This window comes from Gymnoscopelus microlampas (genome assembly GCF_963454915.1).
Source record: "Gymnoscopelus microlampas genome assembly, chromosome: 16".
NCBI classification, from domain to species: Eukaryota; Metazoa; Chordata; class Actinopteri; order Myctophiformes; family Myctophidae; genus Gymnoscopelus; species Gymnoscopelus microlampas.
Window position 1 is genome coordinate 4,294,369 of NC_139953.1, and position 21,251 is coordinate 4,315,619.

General features: G+C 42.4%; 1 protein-coding gene across 1 annotated transcript; it reads left to right on the forward strand.

Moving 5' to 3' along the window:
- Positions 1–1,817: 1,817 nt before the first annotated feature.
- zbtb25 (zinc finger and BTB domain containing 25) lies at positions 1,818–19,731 on the forward strand (the record flags this gene model as incomplete). Its single annotated transcript, XM_084081986.1, has 10 exons — positions 1,818–1,892; positions 4,825–4,964; positions 5,262–5,304; positions 5,610–5,683; positions 6,040–6,153; positions 7,405–7,706; positions 10,612–10,837; positions 11,795–12,062; positions 18,886–19,100; positions 19,616–19,731. Exons 2-10 carry the CDS (start codon positions 4,835–4,837, stop codon positions 19,729–19,731), a joined length of 1,488 nt encoding a protein of 495 aa, XP_083938112.1. The 5' UTR covers positions 1,818–1,892; positions 4,825–4,834.
- Between the last annotated feature and the right edge of the window lie 1,520 nt (positions 19,732–21,251).

Below are 21,251 nucleotides of genomic sequence, written 5' to 3' on the forward strand. Positions count from 1 at the left end.
CATTTTCTTCCGTAATATCATTTGAAAAGTGAAACTTTCATATATTCTATAATTGCGCGTAAAGTGAAACATTTAAAACTGTTTTTTTGTTTGTTTTATGGCATAGGCTACAGCTCATGAAAATCAAAAATCCATTTCTCAAAATATTAGAATATTAGGCTACAAGAGACCACAAAAAAATAAAAAAGATTTATAATACAGAAATGTTGACCATCTGAAAAGTATGTTAATACTGTATGCACTCAATACTTGGTCTGGGCTACTTTTGAACAAATGTGGCACTGCTGAGGTGTGATGGAAGCCCATGGTTTGCTTTCATAGCAGCCTTAAGATCATTTTTATTGTTGAGTCTAGAGTCTCACGCCTTCCTCTTGACAACATAGCTTCTCTGTGGGGTTCAGGTCTGGCCAGTTGGCTGGTCAGTTAAGCACAGCAGTTTCCACCTTGAATATTGGAGGAAATTATGTAACTCATGTCAACATTTCTATCTTTAAAATGTCCTTCCAATTGAAATGTGTGAAGCCCCAGCCTCTGGCTGTCCAACACATTATTGATATAAATGTAATCTGAAACATATTGATATAAATGTAATCTGAAACATATTGATATAAATGTAATCTGAAACATATTGATAGATTTTTTATCTGAAACATATTGCTATACATTTAATCTGAAACATGTTGTTGTAATCTTGTCTTTCAAACTACACATCTATGTTGACGTTGTAGTTTTTGTCTGAACTACAGCTCCCAGCTCCCTGTGCGGTAGGTGTATGTTGTAGTTTTTGTCTGGACTACAGCTCCCAGCTCCCTGTGCGATAACTCACGTCTCCTCACTGCAGCTTTGAGGAATTATCTGAATAATTAAATAAAAAGAGCAGATGGCTCTTTGGCTCCATCTGCTGATCAGACGTTGTGAGTGCAGCTTGGTGAACGCACGCACACGCACGGACCCACGCACACAAAGCAAAGCAAAGCAAAGTTTGTTGTTTACCCAGGGTGTCGGACTAAGCACGAAGCTTGTTTCCAGCCGGACCCTGCATGGAAGCCTTGCTCAAGGGCTATTCAGCGGTGATTCATGATCGATGTGATGAATTGGGGAATCGAACTAGGGACCTTCCGGTGTCAAGGCCGCCCCTCTAACCACTAGGCCACCGCTGCCACACACGCACACGCACACGCACGCACACGCACACGCACACGCACACACACACACACACACACACACACACACACACACACACACATATATACATACATATGAACATGAATCCAACATCAGCAATGATTTGACAGAGAGAGAGAGAGAGAGAGAGAGAGAGAGAGAGAGAGAGAGAGAGAGAGAGAGAGAGAGAGAGAGAGAGAGAGAGAGAGAGAGAGAGAGAGAGAGAGAGAGAGAGAGACGTTATACCTCTATGAATACCAGAAACGCTCGCCCCAAAACACAGTCACCCCGGGGAAATCCGGGGGTATATTCACCTGGTATTCCTAAACGTAACCCCAGTAAAACTATGCCTAAGTCTAACCTTATTCCTAAACATTACTTAACCCCAGTAAAACCATGCCTAAGCCTAACCTTATTCCTAAACATTACTTAACCTCAGTAAAACGATGTCTAAACCTAAACGTATTTCTAACCTTATCCTCAGTAAAACAAATACAAGAATGAAAGAACCTGCACTGGTCCACGAAAAAGAAAATGGGGGTGAGCGTGTATTGGGGCGAGACTTCTCTATCCTACAGTATAGACGTACAGTAGAGAGTCACGTGACAGATCATTTTGGGGAAAATCTCGCAGGATGCCGCCGGCGCGCGAGACCGAGCGAGAACACCTTCTGCAGCAACAAATAGGGACAACAATAACATTAATCTACATTTCTGCAGGTTTTCACGGTAAGACTAGGTCTACAGGTCTAACAGCACAGACAGACAGTCACACGCCTCGTTGCATTGTGTGTTTGCATGCATTGTGTGTGTGTGTGTGTGTGTGTGTGTGTGTGTGTGTGTGTGTGTGTGTGTGTGTGTGTGTGTGTGTGTGTGTGTGTGTGTGTGTGTGTGTTGTTTGTTTGTTTGCATGCATTGTGTGTTTGCATGCACTGTGTGTTTGTTTGTTTGTTTGTTTGTTTGCATGCATGCATTGCTTGGGGAAAACAATGATGCACCGGTAACGCGCGCGCACGCCCACGCACGTTTCGTGCGAGTCGCAGGTTATATTTGCAATCAAAGCCTAACGATAACGATTGTGTTTGGCTTGTGAGACAGACATGTGAGACAGGCTTGTGAGACAGACAAGACTTGTGAGACAGACATGCAGACAGACAGACAGACAGACATCGGTGGTCAGTGACGCCGGCCGTCGCGTGCACGGTCGCGACACACAACACACGGATCGTCGCGTGGCGTGCACCGATCATCACACCCGTGCGTGACCCGTTTATTATTTGGCTACAATGTCTTTGTGGTCGGGGGCCGTCGCCGGCTATATATTATTATAGTGTAATAACTAGGCTACCTAACCTAACTACTACCTTTTTGGCGTTGCTTGCCGAACAGAACCAACCAACCAACCACAGACACAAGGGTTGGTCTCTGTTCGGCAAGCGACGCCGGTCGCGCGCAATTACGCGAGGCGTTGCTGCTGCACTGTATAGCCAGGACTGTGTTATATTGAAACATTGTGTCGAGTGTCCGCCGTTACATTGTAAGACGCGTCTATATGGTCTATATGGGGTTGATCCAGACGACGAAAACATCTGGCCAAAGGCTTCACAACATCTGGCGTTTTGCCATATCATATCTCCCAGGTTCTCAAATATGATCAATGTGTCAAGGAGACCGTCGATGTTGATCTGATCTGATTTAATAATAATACATAATAATAATAAACTTTATTTGTATAGCACCTTTCATGACATGAAATGCAGCTCAATGTGCTTTACAGAGCAAGAATACAATTACAGAAAAAGTACAAATAATTTAACAATAAAGCAAAAAAGCAAAAGCATAAAACAACATTGAAATAATAGCAAAAGGCAGTGAATAAGGCAAAACAGTGAGGACATGAATAACAACACAGAGATTTAAAAATCAACTAAAATCAAGAGTTGAGAAGTAGGTCTTGAGCTGTGCTTTAAAGCTATCCACAGAGGCTGCCTGTCTTATGGGTAATGGGATATTGCATGCTTGTCGGCCTGTAGTAGCAGAATACTGCTTCAGGATGTTTTTTGATGGTGATTGAATCTGATTTGATTTGTTTTGATTTGCACATGCACAGTCAGACATTTGAGCTAAAAGGATAAACACACCCAATGAAAAAGTCCCGGGGACTTGTTTCCATTCTGGTCCTATGTATTCAATTCATCAGCATAGCATAAAAATAACACGAAAACAATATTATCAACACATAAAACACTATTATGTACAAAGTGAACATGATTATAATCAATGAATCAACGAAGTGTTAGTACCATACGTGCTATAACTCTCAGCACCTGTCCACATGCAGGAGGCTTTTCTAAAGACAATAACACAATCTATAGGCCTGTACACACATTTTAAAATACAGGCATTAAAAACACTATAGTCTAATCAGAATTGAACAAACTATAACTATAACAGAGGCAACATGAGATTCAATTTGGTTCTATGTGTCCACTCTCATTGTTACAGACCTTTAAGGGTCCAATTGGTTGTAGTTGTACAACTCTGAGTTACAGACCCATAAGGGTCCATTTGGTTCTATTTGTACAACTCTGAGTTACAGACCCATAAGGGTCCATTTGGTTCTATTTGTATATTCTCAGATTTACAGACCTTTAAGGGTCCATTTGGTTGTAGTTGTACACTCGCAGAGTTACAGACCCATAAGGGTATATTTGGCTCTATTTGTACCCATAAGGGTCCATTTGGTTCTATTTGTACAACTCTGAGTTACAGACCTTTAAGGGTCCATTTGGTTCTATTTGTACACTCTCAGAGTTACAGACCCATAAGGGTCCATTTGGACCTCTAGAGCTGTGGTTCTCAAACCTTTTTGACTCGTGGAACCCTTGGAAAAAACATCTTCCACGGCAAGCCTGAATGTCACAGTACATTTCTAGAACCTAACATTCATGTCATATTACGGTAGCCTGGTAAACCATCTCGGTTGTGTGAAAAGTGGAAGAGCCAATCGGCGCCTGTTAATCACAGGGCCTGTGATTGACAGACACCTATACCGCTTGTGCTGTAACGTGACCAACGCGGAAGTGCGAGTTGCCGTGCCGAACGATGAGAAGTTCGCTTCAGCCCAACTCAGTGCCGTTCGAGTTATGTACCGATAGGAACAGAATCGTAAATTGTGTTTTGGCGAGAGCGTTTGCCCCAACTGCCACTCAAAGTGGCTACTGGCCAATCACAGCGCAATCCTTGCACACGTGGTATGGGTTTTGGGATCATACGGTATAAACACACACAGTGCTGGGAGTAAGTGCACCCCCCAGGTACTCTTCTGGTCATTCACAAAATTCACCCTGTTGACATTTTGCCACCTATACCTGAAAATGTATTGTATGTATTCTGTTTATTAAAGAGATGGAGAGACAGGGGGATTCCTGTTACTGAACACACACTCTATAAGCAGGGTTCCAAGGACCCCTTAGCTGATGAAGCAGGGACCCCCACTACATATTTTAACGTTTAATGTTGTGTAATAATCATGGAGGTGTGTATTATTGTGTTATTGTCTATTTATTAGGTGTGTAACCATGGAGGTGTGTATTGTTGTGTCATTGTCTATTAGGTGTGTAATCATGGAGGTGTGTATTATTGTGTCATTGTTTATTAGGTGTGTAACCATGGAGGTGTCTGCACACAGCCTCTTCCTCCTGCAGCAGCTCAACGTTCAGAGGGAGTTTGGCTTCCTGTGCGACTGCACGGTTGCCATCGGCAACGTGTACTTCAAGGCCCACCGCGCCGTGCTGGCTGGTTAGTGCGAGGAATTAGAAGTATTCCAAATTCTTTTCACTTTCTGAAAATAGCAGATCCAACAGTTCACAACGCATCGCGATGAGACTCGTTGTGAGCTTGTAGATCTGCTATTTTCAAATAGACGATGTATATATAACGTATATATATATATATATATATATATATATATATATATATATATATATATATATATATATATATATATATAGCGTTGCGAGGCTTTGTGAGCTTGTAGATTGGCTATTTTCACAATGTTTGCCTCTTTTCTCTTTCTTTTGTTTATTTTTTTTTTAGCTTTTTCCAACTACTTCAAGATGATCTTCATCCACCAGTCTAGGTCAGAGAACACAATAATTCCAAACTTCTTCGTGCCACTTTTTCTGTTTATTAACATAAATATGTAGTAGGTATAGGTGATAATATATTGCATTTTCACGTAACCTGACCCAGACACTCCCTGGTCTTCAACCTGCCCTAAATGTTCCTGCCCCCCCCCCCCCCCCTCTGCATTCCCTTCACTGGCTTATAGTTGCTGCTCACAGCCAGTACAAAACACTGGTGATGACCCACATCTGTCTAAAATAACATGCATCTAAATCACATTCTTAAGTGTGTCCTGTTCTCCTTCTTTCTCCTCTGCAGTGAGTGCATCAAGATCCAGCCCACAGACATCCAGCCAGACGTGTTCAGCTATCTGCTCCACATCATGTACACAGGTTACTGTTGTTCATTTCTGATGGTGCTTTGTTTTGTGATTCTTCTTCCCCTGACTTCTAGTCCTTTTTGTATGGCTACCCAACCCACTTGCTGTATTTCACAGCAATGGTTCTCAAATGTTTTCATGTGAAGGACAACCATATTTTTTTTTAAAGCAGCACTATGTAGTTTGGGGTGTCAGTGGCTTCTTCATTTTTTAGGTATTAAAAAGTTCTTATCATTTTCACTTTACTGTCAACTAAACAGCCAGTGTGTGTGTGTGTGTGTGTGTGTGTGTGTGTGTGTGTGTGTGTGTGTGTGTGTGTGTGTGTGTGTGTGTGTGTGTGTGTGTGTGTGTGTGTGTGTGTGTGTTCAGGCATGTGCCCTAAACAGCCAGTGGACCAGAGTCGTCTGCAGGAAGGCATCAAGTTCCTCCATGCCTACCAGCTCTGTCGTCAGCCAGGAGAGGGCGCTAATGACTCCAACCAAGGTTATTATATTACTTTTGCACTTTTCATTCGTTTTTAGTTTTGATTTTGTTTCGACTTTATTTATCAATTTCAGTTTAATTTTAATTAGCTTTTTAATGGTGCTGGCTGTTTTATTTAAAAAGGCTAGTTTTAGGTTTGTTTTTATTAGTTTTAGTGGTAGTTTTATTGTTTATAGAGCACCGAAGTCTGACGTAATTTACACATCCTAGGTTTGTCTACCTGGTTCGCGATTTTCCACCCCCATTCTGAATCCCCATAGACGTATTTAATATTGCGTCAAATAAGATCTGTGTTCCAAAAATAAACAAATGACCCCGGCGGTTTTACTGTTATGGATATGAAGCATCAACTGACGGTGAGAAAACGCTAATGTTACTTCCGCCGAATTAGTTACATTTTCGCCAGAAACAGACTGTATCAAATATAAGTGACTGACTATCATAAATGATACAGAACCTCATCCCTGACAATATCGCCGAGACAGTTTGTTTATATTTGGACCCCAATTCTTATATGAGACGATTCTATGATGACCCAATGTTATTCTCCATAGCAAAATGACTTTACGAATCTGGGGATGAACGAGTGACATCAGGACTTCTGCACTCTATTGTAATATGATGTAGTCAGGGGCGAGATAAAAAAAGTGTAAAATAGTGAAAACAGCAGATCTACAAGCTCACAAGCTCACTTGTGACGTAACCACTAGGGTTCTCAAACTTTACCAGGCCGCGACCCCCCAAAATAATCATGTTTGAACAATGTTTGCCTCTTTCTTATGTAATATTTGACAATTTGTCCAATTTGGTGTTAAAAGGGTCGTAAAAGTCATTAAATTGTAACTTTAGAAATGTGCAGATACCCTGTATATACACTTATACTGTATGTTTGTTTACTTTTGAGATAAAACTATTTTGCACATTAAAGGGATAATTCACAAAATTACTTCTTTTCTATCGATTGGTCACCCCATGAAGACTTGAATTCATGGATATTCTTTAGTTTTTGTCACATTCCTAAGCCAATAATTTGACAACCGGCAGTGGTTCCGGTAGGAGAGCTCATCAAATTCTTGGCTTAGGAATGCGACAAAAAACAAAAGGATATCCATGAATTCAAGTCCCCAGTTTTGGGAACCACTGCTCTACCGTACAAATTGGACAAAAAAAGTGACATGGTGCAGCTTTAACTAAAATGTTTGTTCTATATACTTATTTTTGTTATTTTGACTGTGTTTCCAACTACCTCAGACCTGGTGCGCATGTCCAACCTGTACGGGATCCAGATCTCGTCCCAGCTGGCCAGTAAGGAGGGGTCCGCCGGCGGGGCACAGAAGGGGTCCGCGGGGGGCCGCAGGGGTTCGGGAGCTCCGGCCGGGGGGGACGGCCGCTCTTCCAGCCACGTGGGCCGGTCGCACGCCCAGCTGAGTTCCCTGGCCGTGGGACTGGAGGGGCTGGAGGGGCTGGTCGCCGCGGACCAGAGGGCGTCGGGCCTCCAGAACGTGGCGTCCGGGGACGATTCGGACATCTCCAGCCGCATCAAACAGGAGCAGGTTGGATTTTGATTTGGTTGGACTTTTATTTGAATTCAAACACGACCATGCAGAATTACCATGGTCCTGGGTTCGATTCCCGCCGGGGACGCTGTGGGTGCTGGGGACGTGTCTTCTCCTCCGCGTCATCAGCGCCCATACCCTATAGGTGGGGTTGGCGAAAGGGCCTACTCTGTGTGGAGTTTGCATGTTCTCCCTGTGTCTCTCAGGGTAGTTATTACCCTCACAAAAACATGTAGTAATCCTGGTCACTACAACGGCTCCCCCATGACAGCCGGGGCGCCTGATGGAGGGGAAGGGAACTGGTTGGAATAACGTGTTCCTTCCACGCGATACGTCCAACCAGGGAAACAGCCCCCTGTCAGGTGATAAGAAGGTCAGTTGGCTCTCATGCATTGAAGGAGGCATGAGCTTGGCCCTGGCCTCCCTAGGCTGGTGAGGGGAGTGTAGCGCCCAGGATGACTTAGACGATTGGCACCGGGTGAAAAATGAGGGTTACAAAATCGTGGGATAAATAAAAAAAATAAAAAAATTATCATGGTCATTTTGTTCTGATGTTTCTTTTGTTATTTCAGGCTTGTTTTTCTTCTTATGTTAAAATTAAGACAGCAGGTTATTTCGACAAGATGCTAGGTTTGTTGTTTACCTGGTATCCTATAGATCAGGGGTCTTCAACAGGGGGTCCTCAGAGTTACTACAGGGGGTCCCCCAGATATTTGTGTGATATATATATATTTTTTTACATTAACCACTTTGAACTCTAATATCCCAAAAATAGCAGATCTACAAGCTCACAACGTAGATCGTCTATTTTTGGCAAAGAGTTATAGGGTGTCAGGGAAAAAGAGAGCAGCAAAAGTTTATCTGAAACATAATTTTATACAATATAGAGGGGGGTCCCTGCTTCATCTCTCTCTCAGCTAGGGGGTCCTTGGCCTGAAAATGTTGAAGACCCCTGCTATAGATTAGGGGTGATGGGTGTGCCAAAAAAAAACCCCTCATAATATGGAGTTGTGGTATAAAAACGTTTGGTTTAGACTGATGCTAGGTTCTTGGTTTACTTCCTAGATTACTGAGACACGACACTGTCTCTGCATTTGATGTATGTGTTTACCTTTCTTGTTTTAAGTGGCTCTAGTCCGGGAGTCAAAGGGTGATTTTTGGCTGAACGTGGTTTCGTCGGTTAAAGTATTTTTCTCAACTGATTCTTGCTGCTGGGGGTCCCCTCTTAAGGATTCAAGAGGGTGCCCAGTGAAATCCCTTGGGCATTTTTTATTATTAACCCCTTAATGCCCAAAACACTAAAAATTCACCCGAAATAGACTTCTATGGTATTTCATGCAAAATACTTGATCTAAATGCTTAAATTTGGTTTCTACAGTGTGTATCCATGTGGATGTGTACAGTGCATTAGATTTAATATTTATGCATTTTTTACTATTAACCCCTTCCTGCCCAGAACAACTTAATCTTTAAACTGTGATATTGTGAAATAGCACATGCACAGAAATCAAATCAAATGCATCAGATCTGCTTTCTACTAAGTCTAATAGTGGAACTGGTCATGTTTCCTTTCGGATGAATGCATATTAACCCTTTGAGGCCAACCATCTTTTAGTCATTAACCCTTAAATGCCCAAAACAAAAAACGTTTTTTTTTGGCATTTTATGCAAAAATATTGATTTAGCGCATCAAATTTGATTTCTACAGTGTTTATCAATGAACGTGGATGTGTAAAATTTTGTTTTTTGATTTCACATTAGAACATTTCATAGATATGAACTCCTTCACACCCGAAGCACCAAAATCCATTAAAAATGTTGATTTATGACATGTTATGCACAGTAAATCAATAAAAAATAATGCCCAAGGGATTTCACCGGGCACCCTCTTGAATCCTTAAGAGGGGACCCCCAGCAGCAAGAATCAGTTGAGAAAAAAACTTTAACCGACAAAACCACGTTAAGCCCCATGACTCCCGGACTACTCTGGTTAACTCATTCCCTGCCAGACTTATTTCTGGCTGTGTTTTCCATTACGATCGTAAGTCCAAACGTTTCTAAACACACAGGCGATCCGTGCACGCCGCTCAGACAACAAACATTCCGATCGGGGCAGAGTCTGAAATGACCAAACCTGCCTACCGATCATGTCACTGGTAGGTAAAAAATAAAAATAAAGAAATAAACATTTCCAAATATTTATAAAACCTATTTATTGTTTATGAGAATGCCAAATTAAAACAAAAGTGCTGTTTTTTCCCCCCACATTATTTGAACATCCAGTATTTAACCACTTAAACAGCAGCATCTTTATTGTGGGGAAGACACTATAGAGCCCTGAGGTACTCCGCCGCTCAACCTGGGGGTTTAAAGGTTTCATGACGTTCAGTTTTACCACACATTAAAAGTCTTTGTCATGGTCCTTCAAACGTGCATAGAAAGTTTTAACAAAAAATTCCACTCCATTGATCCATGGCAGGTGTTTTTCTCTCACATTTCTAAAGCCTTTTCAACTGCAATGAAAAAAGAAATCTTTGCCTGCGGGTGTCGCTGGTGAGGGATTTTGCCTGTCAATCATTGCCTCTGCTCCGCCCCCCCCCCCCCCCCCCCAAAGGAAACGATAGGGGAGGGGAGGGGCGAGGAGGAGGAGGAGAGTTGGCGGGATTCATCGGCTGTGACCTCACTGCCGAAGGGCCAAACTCAGATTACTTCTCAGCCTAATTATTCAGAAAACCCCAGACCACAGAAAATCCACTGAATGTCCAAAGTTCAGATTTTTTGGGTGTAATTGAGGTCATAAAACCCCCAAAAAATAAAAATAGTGAAAATGAATGTCATAGAACCTTTAAAGTGGTTAAAATGACGTGTTGCTGTTGTTGTTGTTGTCGTCCTGTCTTTTGAGGTGGAGGAAGGGGAGGAGGAGGAAGAGGGAGAGGGAGAGGAGGCACAGAGGGGAGGAGGCTCGCCGGCCTCTCCCAGGGGCAGCAGCCCTTGTGGGGGTGGTCTCCTCTTCAAGGACAGCCCGCTGCCCATGCTGTGCCCCCGCTGTGGAGAGTGCTGCTCGTCCCCAGAGGGCCTGCGCGAACACCTGTTCAACCACGCTGCCGACGGTCTGATCCAGGCGGGAGGTACGTCAGGGGCGTAGCCACGGGTGGGCATAGGTAGGCCTGGGCCCACCCATTTGGTTTTTCTGCCCACCCCCAAATTTTTTTTTTCATGTCATATTCAACCATTTTGATAACAGTGTATATATGTTATCCGTCACATATGTTATCCGTCACAAATCCGTCACAAACCCGTCACAAACCCGCAAAAAAAGCATCAAAAACGCGAATAAAAAAAAGCGTGCACTTCGCGCGCGCGCATGGTGTGCGTGCGCGTGCCCATCTGCAACTCCCTAGGCCCAGCCTCAGCTAGCGTTCTGGTTACGCCACTGAGGTACGTACTTAACCCTGTTCAATCCGGGAATGCATCTGTGTCACTTTGGTTTTCTTTGGCTATTCAAAAAAATCTTGAAAATGTGTGCAAATCTTTGTATATATATATATAAACATTTTTAACTCAAATCTTTTCTTCTGGGGGGGTGCCTGGAACAAAATATTTTGAGATGGGGGTGGGGGGTCTGTGGACAAATACATATCATTTTGGGAGGTCCTTGACCTGAAAAAAGTTTGAGAATCACTGATAGCAACATAAGTAAAAAAAATAAAATAGAAAAAACTTTTAGGATTTAGAAGACATTTGCATTAGAATCCCCAGAAACAAAGATTTAAAAACAATATATATATATATATATATATATTCAAAGGGTTTTACCCTTAAAGGAGTAGTTCACCTCAAAAATGACTTATTTTCTATTGATGATTACACACCCCATGATTTTCTTTGTTTTTGTCACATTCCTAAGCCAATAATTTGATGACCGGCTCATCGGTCAGTAGGAGACTAGGTAGTCTCTGAGTCTCCTACCGGGAACTCCGCCGGCAGGATAAGTAAACTAATAAGCCCCATTCAGATTTGAATGGTCAGTTAGAATTAGTTGGTCAGTTATTAATTAACTCTTTATTATCCACCTGTGCATCCAGCCAGTGGTCTGATGGAGAGACTGACCCCGACGGGAGGAGGTGGAGAAGCAGGTGGAGTTGGAGGAGACGCAGAGGAGGAGCACAGAGGAGGAGAAGTAGGAGGAGGAGGCTCCACTGTGGACACTGGCTGTCTGGAGGAGGCCCTCAGGCAGAGCCAGGCGCTTGCTAACCAGCTAGCCGCCGAGCTAAAGTGCAGCCAAGGAGGAGGAGGAGGCAGCGGAGGTTTAGGAGGAGGAGGAGGTGGGAGCAGCCCTCCCTCCCTGCCCAGGTTTGCATTTTTTCATTTGTTTTTATTTCATTATTTTGTTTTTGTTTTCAATTTTGGTTTTAATTCCCTTTTAAGAGCAGGTTTGCGGATATATTTTGTATTTTGATATTATTTTGTACAAAGGCTTAGTTTTTGTTTAGTTTTTAATAGTTTTAGTGCCATTTTCTTTATTGTTATAGGGCTGAGATTCAACATGCTTAGAAAAAAATCCATAAATAGCTGATCTACGAGCTCACAACAGCTTAGATCTGCTATTTACGCACAATACAGTTTCAGTTAGTTATCGTTTTTGTGTAAAGCTTAAAGACGGGGTGCCGTGATTTTCAGTGATTCCCCCCCCCCCCCCCCCCCTAAAACATAACCATCAGGTATTATGGTTATACTAGGAGGAAGATTTTTTTCAAAAAAGTGTACAGAAATTGTTAAAATTATGTTTTTATGTGGACACGCCTCCAGTTCATTAAGTAGGTGGTTCTCACCTTAGCACCTCCTCCACCACCTTAGCACCACCCACCTGTCCTAGTCCCCCCTCCTCCTCATGCCCACACCTGTTGTGTTATGATAATGAGGGGGAGGGTATGTTTTTACTATGTCACTAAAGTGCTGTTTTCTATTAGCACGTTTGACCCTCAAGGTTTCAGCCTCCAGGTAGAAACTCAAAATAGTCAGAGAAGACATAAAACACCATAAAAACACCACCATGGGGCTTAATGAAGTTCTATCAACCTCATAGACACATGAAAAACAGAAAAAGTGCAAAACCATGGCACCACCTCTTTAATTTATATTGTAATTTCGGCTAACTACAACGTTTTGTCAATTCTAGTTGTCGTTATTTGGTTAGTTTTAAGTTCTCGCGTGGCCAGACTGTTCTCCCACAATTTTCAAATCCTTCCGTCATACAGTCTGGAGCATACATGGGCAACTGGTGGCCCGGGGTCCACATGCGGCCCCCACCTTCACTTAATGCGGCCCGCAGGTTAATCAGAATATTGATATATTATTGATTTCCCCTGTTCCAATTCCAAACATGCAAACATGACCCGCTTTAATTACTTCAGTCTATATTAGTAGCTTAATGACTAGTATTACAATTCTATTGTCTTTTTTATGTCCAATGTATTTGTATTTAAGTTCATAAGTTTAACATAAGTATAACTAAATGCATTTGAAATTAAATAAAAATGTTACTTTTCAGGATTCCAATTAAAAAATAGCAGATCTACAAGCTCAAAAGGCGTCGCACTGCGACGCGTTTTGAGCTTGTAGATGGGCAATTTTTGCTACTTTTGTGAGACATACAGTAGAATGGCGAAAAAAGTTAAACTACGGAGATAAGAGGTGTCTGCCCGACAGCATATGAAATGTGGCCCCCCTGGAGTGAGTGTGGAAATACAGTGGCCCTCTCCATCATCAAAGTTGCCCACCGCTGCTCTGGAGTAACGGAATCTCTGAACATGATCAGAGGATAAAGCCGATGTGACAACTCCTCCCTGCTTTTGTTTAGTCTTTACAGTCGTGCAAATGTGTCCTAATATAAATCAAAACAATCTCATAGCTTGCTGCTTAGCAGAATTTTTTTTTTTTTGTGATCGGAAATGACGCTTGAACACTAGGTGACTATAGGCTTCCGTTATCGGCTTTCGGGAGGTGTAGTTCCAGACTATAAACTTATAGTCTGTGACTTATCGGTGTCATCAATGATGACACCGATAAGAGAGTGTACTGCTATGAGTTTCTTACAGCGAACGGACTACCACTCGTCGAACACCTCCTGGATAGAGACCATGACTTTTGGCATGTGCCAATGCCCTATACCGCTTGGAACAAGGTTTTCATCTTTAATACTGAGAGGCCTCGAGAGCTAAGCTACCAGTGATCGGAAATGACGCTTGAACACTAGGTGACTATAGGCTTCCGTTATCGGCTTTCGGGAGGTGTAGTTCCAGACTATAAACTGTAGCATTCAGAGATTGTAGAATGGTTGTCTGGCTACGCAAGATTAGTTTTAAGTGAAAGCGGGAAAAGCGGGATTCGCAGACAGGAGAAATCGTGTCCAAGAACTCCACATGATGGCTACTTTGAGGGCGGATGTAGACACAGTCATCAAATCCATCAAAATTAAAGATGTAAGCATGTCGCGAGTCTGGGATATTGGATGGAAACGCGCTAATACGAGGCATCTGAGAGCACATACATAGGGCGAAGGGCTATGTATGTTTAAAGGGCGAAGGGCTCGCTTCTTTTGGGCTTGTTTTAATATACCTGGTTGCTTGTTTCTCTCGCAAGACCTGGCAACAGTGATCCAAAGCCTCTTGTTCTGACTTCCTCTGAGTCTCTCCAGTAGTTAATGAGCCTAGCCTCGTGTCAGACAGCTAGTGATTCATGTGTTACAATGTGGGACGTTGTATTGGGAGTATGGGGAGGGATGATATTAGCGGTGGTGGGGGTAACAATGGGGGTGCCTGTTCTCGTGATAGGGTTATTTTTCAAATATCGGTTCAAAGGCTGGCTCCAGGGAATAATCAGAGCTTGGGTGCGGACTCATTTTACATTTAGAGATCCTGGCTTCCAAGCAACGGCTGAATTCGAATACTACGGAGGACTGGCGGTACAGCAGGTTGTGGCCAATCGTCATATTATAGTGGGGTGGATGCAGGTCTGCAAGCCAACCGATTGTGCCTATGCCGTTTATGACAACATCAATGATGACACCGATAAGAGAGTGTACTGCTATGAGTTTCTTACAGCGAACGGACTACCACTCGTCGAACACCTCCTGGATAGAGACAATGACTTTTGGCATGTGCCAATGCCCTATACCGCTTGGAACGAGTTTTTCATCTTTAATACTGAGAGGCCTCGAGAGCTAAGCTACCAGTGATCGGAAATGACGCTTGAACACTCGGTGACTATAGGCTTCCGTTATCGGCTTTCGGGAGGTGTAGTTCCAGACTATAAACTGTAGCATTCAGAGATTGTAGAATAGTTGTCTGGCTACGCAAGATTAGTTTTAAGTGAAAGCGGGAAAAGCGGGATTCGCAGACAGGCGAAATCGTGTCCAAGAACTCTACATGATGGCTACTTTGAGGGAGGATGTAGACGCAGTCATCAAATCCATCAAAATTAAAGATGTAAGCGTGTCGCGAGTCTGGGATATTGGATGGAAACGCGCTAATACGAGGCATCTGAGAGCACATACATACAAATACATGGACAACCAGCCTATAAGTACCTCAGACAGGACAATAGCCCCAGAGCTTGCTCCGGCCCCTTCCACCGACCACATGTAGCAGCAAGGCCTCCTGTACCTCTGTGCTGTTTTATACAATAAATCAACTGAAGGAACTTGTACTTGTCTGGACCTTCCAACTATGTTTCACACTTGTACAATATACTACACTAGTATCCCAAAATATGAACATTGACAAAATATCAGTCAATATCATTACAACACCATTAACGGATCATAATGCTGTCTAGATTTCCATTCCTTTACACTCTAACAATATTAAGGTATGTAGAAGTGCTTATTGGAAGCTTAATAGTTCATTGTTACAACATGATATAGTTAAATTAGACATTGAAAAGTTAATATGCAATATTGGAAAAAAGCTAAATGTGAAAATTCTTTCACATTTTCTACGGATCGTAAATAGAGAAAGTGCAAACACCAGGTTGAAGTTGATCCATGACTGTTACAGGAGTATCATGTACCACACGGTAAGACTAAAGTAGCAGTTAATAAATAGACGAACAAATGAATTAATATACTTTAACATGCAAAGTTGGCCTAAACCTAACCCTAACCTCACAAGCACTATGCCTAACCCTAACCTTACATAAATAATGCTAAACCTAACCTCAAAAGTCAAAACCCTGTCTGCCTGGGCGTAGTCTCGCATAGCCAGACAACTATTCCACAATCAGGTATATAGAGTCTGGAACTACAACTCCCGAAATCCGATTGAGGAAACTGGCACTTCCGTTCACGAAAATATATTTTAAAATATCTTTACATTTTCTTTTTTAATTTCCATTTCTGCTAAGCAGCAAGCTAAATATACTTAAATGATTTTGATTTATAGTCGGATAAATTTGCGCGACTGTAAAGACGAAACGGAAGTGGGGAGGAAGCTTCACATCCGGTTTATATTCTAATCATGATCAGAGCTTCCGAGTCCCAGACTGTATGACCGGAAACATTTGAAAATTGCAATAGCACCCAGCTGCGCCCGCTCACGTGGTAATTCTGCATCCAGAATAGTGTTGCCACGTCCGCTTATTATAAGCGACTTTGGGCTTGTTTTTCCTGTAAAGTTGCTTGTAAATATTGGTTGGTTGCGTTTTTTTGGGCTTGTTTTTAAAGTGTAGTTGCTTATTTGGAAATTGTTTCCTATTGATGTTTAAACCAGTGTTTCTCAAATATGTTCAAGTCAAGGACCCCCAAATTAATATTTATTCAATTTGTCTGCAGACCCCATCTGAAAATATTTTATGCCAGGGACCCCCATGCAAGATTTGAGTTGTTAAAATGTTTCGAAAAATATGATTGGGTATTTTCAAAAAGCCAATGTATATGTTTAAAGGGCGAAGGGCTCGCTTCTTTTGGGCTTGTTTTAATATACCTGGTTGCTTGTTTCTCTCGCAAGACCTGGCAACAGTGATCCAAAGCCTCTTCCTTCCTCTGAGTCTCTCCAGTAGTTAATGAGCCTAGCCTTGTGTCAGACAGCTAGTGATTCATGTGTTACAATGTGGGACGTTGTATTGGGAGTATGGGGAGGGATGATATTAGCGGTGGTGGGGGTAACAATGGGGGTTCCTGTTCTCATGAGAGGGTTATTTTTCAAATATCGGTTTAAAGGCTGGCTCCAGGGAATAATCAGAGCTTGGGTGCGGTCTCAATTTACATTTAGAGATCCTGGCTTCCAAGCAACGGCTGAATTCGAATACTACGGAGGACCGGCGGTACAGCAGGTTGTGGCCAATCGTCATATTATAGTGGGGTGGATGCAGGTCTGCAAGCCAACCGATTGTGCCTATGCCGTTTATGACAACATCAATGATGACACCGATAAGAGAGTGTACTGCTATGAGTTTCTTACAGCGAACGGACTACCACTCGTCGAACACCTCCTGGATAGAGACCATGACTTTTGGCATGTGCCAATGCCCTATACCGCTTGGAACGAGTTTTTCATCTTTAATACTGAGAGGCCTCGAGAGCTAAGGACCCATGACGCACCCGAGTTCCTCTTCCCGGACCAGCTCGGCACGTACAGGTGCGGGCTTGTCAACCTGGGCTTTGACTTCACCACCCTCCTGGTGGCAATGGACTGGTACACATCGGAGATGACCGAGCTGGCAAGGGTCAAGTGGAACCTAAATATGTGCTGGATGCCCGTACTGGGCCAAGCTTTCCTGGACTACAGCTCCGCAGCCATTTGTTTCAAGGATGATGGTGGATTTATTCTCTGGCCTGATTTCGACGAAGATGACTATCATATCTGTGGTGATAGCCAGTACATAGTCAGCTTTTAATAATCCTTATTAAATTGCTGACAAAAAGTTCTTAGTTTACGTATGTATATTAGTTATTAATGCACTGTCCTGATCTTGGTACATAGAACTTTGTACCAAGTGTGATTCAAACAACATAGCACACATATGAAGAATTGCTGCTATTTCTTTTATACTAAGGTATCCTTACTTACATGTGTATATATAACTACTTTTAACAGCAAATGCACATTTTTTTGTTTTGTATTCTCTCTAAGCTAGTTTTACATATTTGATTATAACATTTATACATATATACGGACACAGCTCTGTTTATACACGTATTTACTGTAAACGTGTTTCCCATGTCAATAAAGCCTGTTTGAATAAAAAAAAAAGATTTCAGTCATTTGGATTCCATAGAAGGCAGCACGTCTTCTATGGGAGCATGTTGCGCAGCAAATCTAGCCGATCTACAAGCCTATCTACAGCCGATCTACAAGCTGTTGACAACTTAGAGATAGGCTATTTTCGGTCATTCTTTTAAAGGTAGGGTAAGTGATTTTCTTTGGTTAAAATAAGTGTTAAATAGCTCTATATTCTGATACTCATTGCTATAGAGTGTTTGTTCAGTAAAAGGAGTCTCCTTGTCTCTCCAGCTCTTTATAAAACAGAAAATGCATTTTCGTTTCAGTTTCAGTATCATTTCCAATTTTAATCAATCAGGATAGAGAACTCAATCAGGATATAGATTAAACAAGGGAAATTGGAAGTGATGACACTAAGAAATGAGCAGGCAAAATTGGAACTGGAACACTATAAAAAATGAAGCTTAAAAATGGGTACTTTCTCCTGATTGGCTGAGATTTTGACGTCTACCGGAAAATGTATTTTCTGTTTATTAAAGAGCTGGAGAGACGGGGAGACTCCTGTTACTGAACAAACACTCTATAGCATGATTACTATCAGAATATAGTGCTTTAACCTTTTAACAAAATACTTTTTGTTTTAACCAAAAAATATCACTTTACCTACCTTTAAAGATTAAAGCTTTTGAAGTGATCAAACTAGCAATTATATTTAGAAGCATTTTCCAGACCGTAATGGTCTGGGATATTTCATAAAAGCTCAATCTGTGATTTATTCACCTGGTTGGCAATATGTAGAACAACAGGAACAATATTAGCCTACTAAAACATCATAATTGGGGGGGTCTCTCCTTTCACACTGTTTCACAAATAATAAGATAATAGGAAAAAAAAATCAATTTTATTTTGCTTTAATCCATGTAACCGTAATAACCCTGCTCCACCCTTCTCCACAGCGCCACCTCTCTCCTCCACTCGCGGAAGCGGAAGATGGCGTGCGCCGTGTGCAGCGTCAACTTCTCCCACAAGAGTGCGCTGCAGGAGCACATGTACACGCACACCACGGGCAAGCCCTCGCGCTACCACCGCTACAACCGCCTGTGCAGCCAGCTCCTCCACCACCACCACGCCTCCTCACACTTCTGCGAGGGAGGCGGAGCTACGCCCCAAGGTTGTTAGAGATTTGCATTTTTTTTTTACGTTCAAGTGGTGCTAGCCGCTTCTACATCTGACTTTGTGTGTTTGTTTGTATGTATGTCTGTCTGTCTGTATGAGTATGGCATAAACAGCTGCCGTTTATCAGTCGGTTTATCAATTTCAGTTTTGTTTTGATTAGCTTTCAAATCGGGCTTGCTATTTTTTATAGATTTTTTTGTCTTCGTTTTTTAATTATGTTTTAGTTGTTTATTGTAATATGAAGGTAATTTTTTAAAAGATTTTTGACAACAACTTGGCACAGGTAAAAAAAAAAAAAAAGTATTAAATAATGACAAAGACTAAACCGAGGTCAATTTCTGTACAATTTTGTCTTTGTTTTGTGCACACAATATTATTTAAGTTATTTTTCCTTTTTTTGGTAAAGCGTTTTTATTTGTATTTCAGTTAACTCAAGTGTTATTTCAATTGTCGTTTTAGTTATTTCGTTAGCTTTATTTAACTCTGATAACCTCGGTCCTCGTCCCGCAGGAGCGGTGGCCATGTTGGAGGAGGCGAACAGGGACGCTCAGGACAACGGGAGCTCATGCTACTCGCTGGACTCGGAGGTCTCGCAGGAGAGCGTGGACGGAGTGGCCGTGGAGTGACGGGCGGAAAAGAAAAAAACAGTCACAGAGCGTATGGAATCACAGAGAGGAAGGATTTGAACCAAAAAAACAGCGCTGTTACTGCTGTTATGAATCACTGTTTCTCAACGTCGGGTCCGAGGTCCTCCAGGGGTCCAAAATGGACCCTTTATGGGTCTGTTAAATGAACGCTGAGGATTTTACAGTGTAGATCGGGGTCCCGTGGAGATTCGGCATCAAATGAGGGTCCGTGGTCTAATGCATATCAAGCTGGGGGTCCTTGAAATTCAAAAGGTTGAGAATTGCTGTCATAAACAATTCATATAGATGGTGGTGAACGGGCTCAAAAACCTTTCTTTCGTTTCTGTTACAAAGTCAATCATCATCACACGACTTTTAACACGTTGACTGCCAAGGACGTAATACTACGTCATCTCAAATCTAACGCTTCACTGCCAAAGACGTAATATTACGTCATCATGGTGTTTTTGGTGATCACGCTAGAGGGCGCTCTTCGCCAACCTATGAATGATGCCTTGACTTCCAGAGAAGGATAGACCTGGAAATTACGTCATCTATAAAAAAATATCAACTGATCCACTGCAATGTTATCAGATTTATAAAAATACATTCATCTCTGATTTCTTCACCCAGATTGCGTTTTTGGTGAAAACTAGCTATATTCAACTGCCGATAACTACAGAACGGACGATCGCGGTTACAATGTTTTTTTTTTTCCCGGTGGAAAGAAGAGAGACCCTCACAAAAAAACATGCAGTAATCCTGGTCTCTATACTGCCTCCTCCTGGTCAGCCGTGCCTGATGGACGGGAAAGTAACTGGTTGGAATAACGTGTTTCTTCCACGCGTTACGTCTTACCGGCTCCCCCTGTCAGGTGATAAGAAGCGGCTTGCTAGTTCCTCACGCATTGAAGGAGGCATGAGCTCAGTTCTGGGCTCTCCCTAGGCTGGCAGAGAGAGAGATAGAGTAGCGCCCAGGATTACATAGGCAATTGGCGCTGGGTGAAAAAAAGGGTTACAAAATCGTGGGATAAAAATGTAAAAGAAGAGAGTCTCGGTCTTTCCACCGTCTTTCCAAATATTCTGTGGATCGTCAAAAATACTCAAAATAAGGTAAAACCGTTGGCAGTGGCGGATGAATGAATTAATCAATACCTGGCAATGAATGTGTTAATATCAAAATGACCAGTCGCTATGTCAACAGGAAGACAGCTTGCTGCTGGTTCTACAAGTACAAGACGACAACAGAAGATGTACCGTCAAATACCTTGGCACTGAGTGTTGTCAGTGTCAGTGTGTCTTTGACAAGCCCCACACATTGTGAGCTTGTAGGTCAGATATCTTTGCCACGCAACACCTTTGTGTGACGGGAGCATAAATTAGGCATTACAACGCCACCTTCGGGTCTGTATTTGTCACAGCTCCTCTTTCGTCTACGCAACGTTCATGAACTTCTTGGGAGTTACACCGAACGTGTGTTTCAGAGCAGTGGCTTTCAAAGTGGGGTTCAGGGACCCTCAG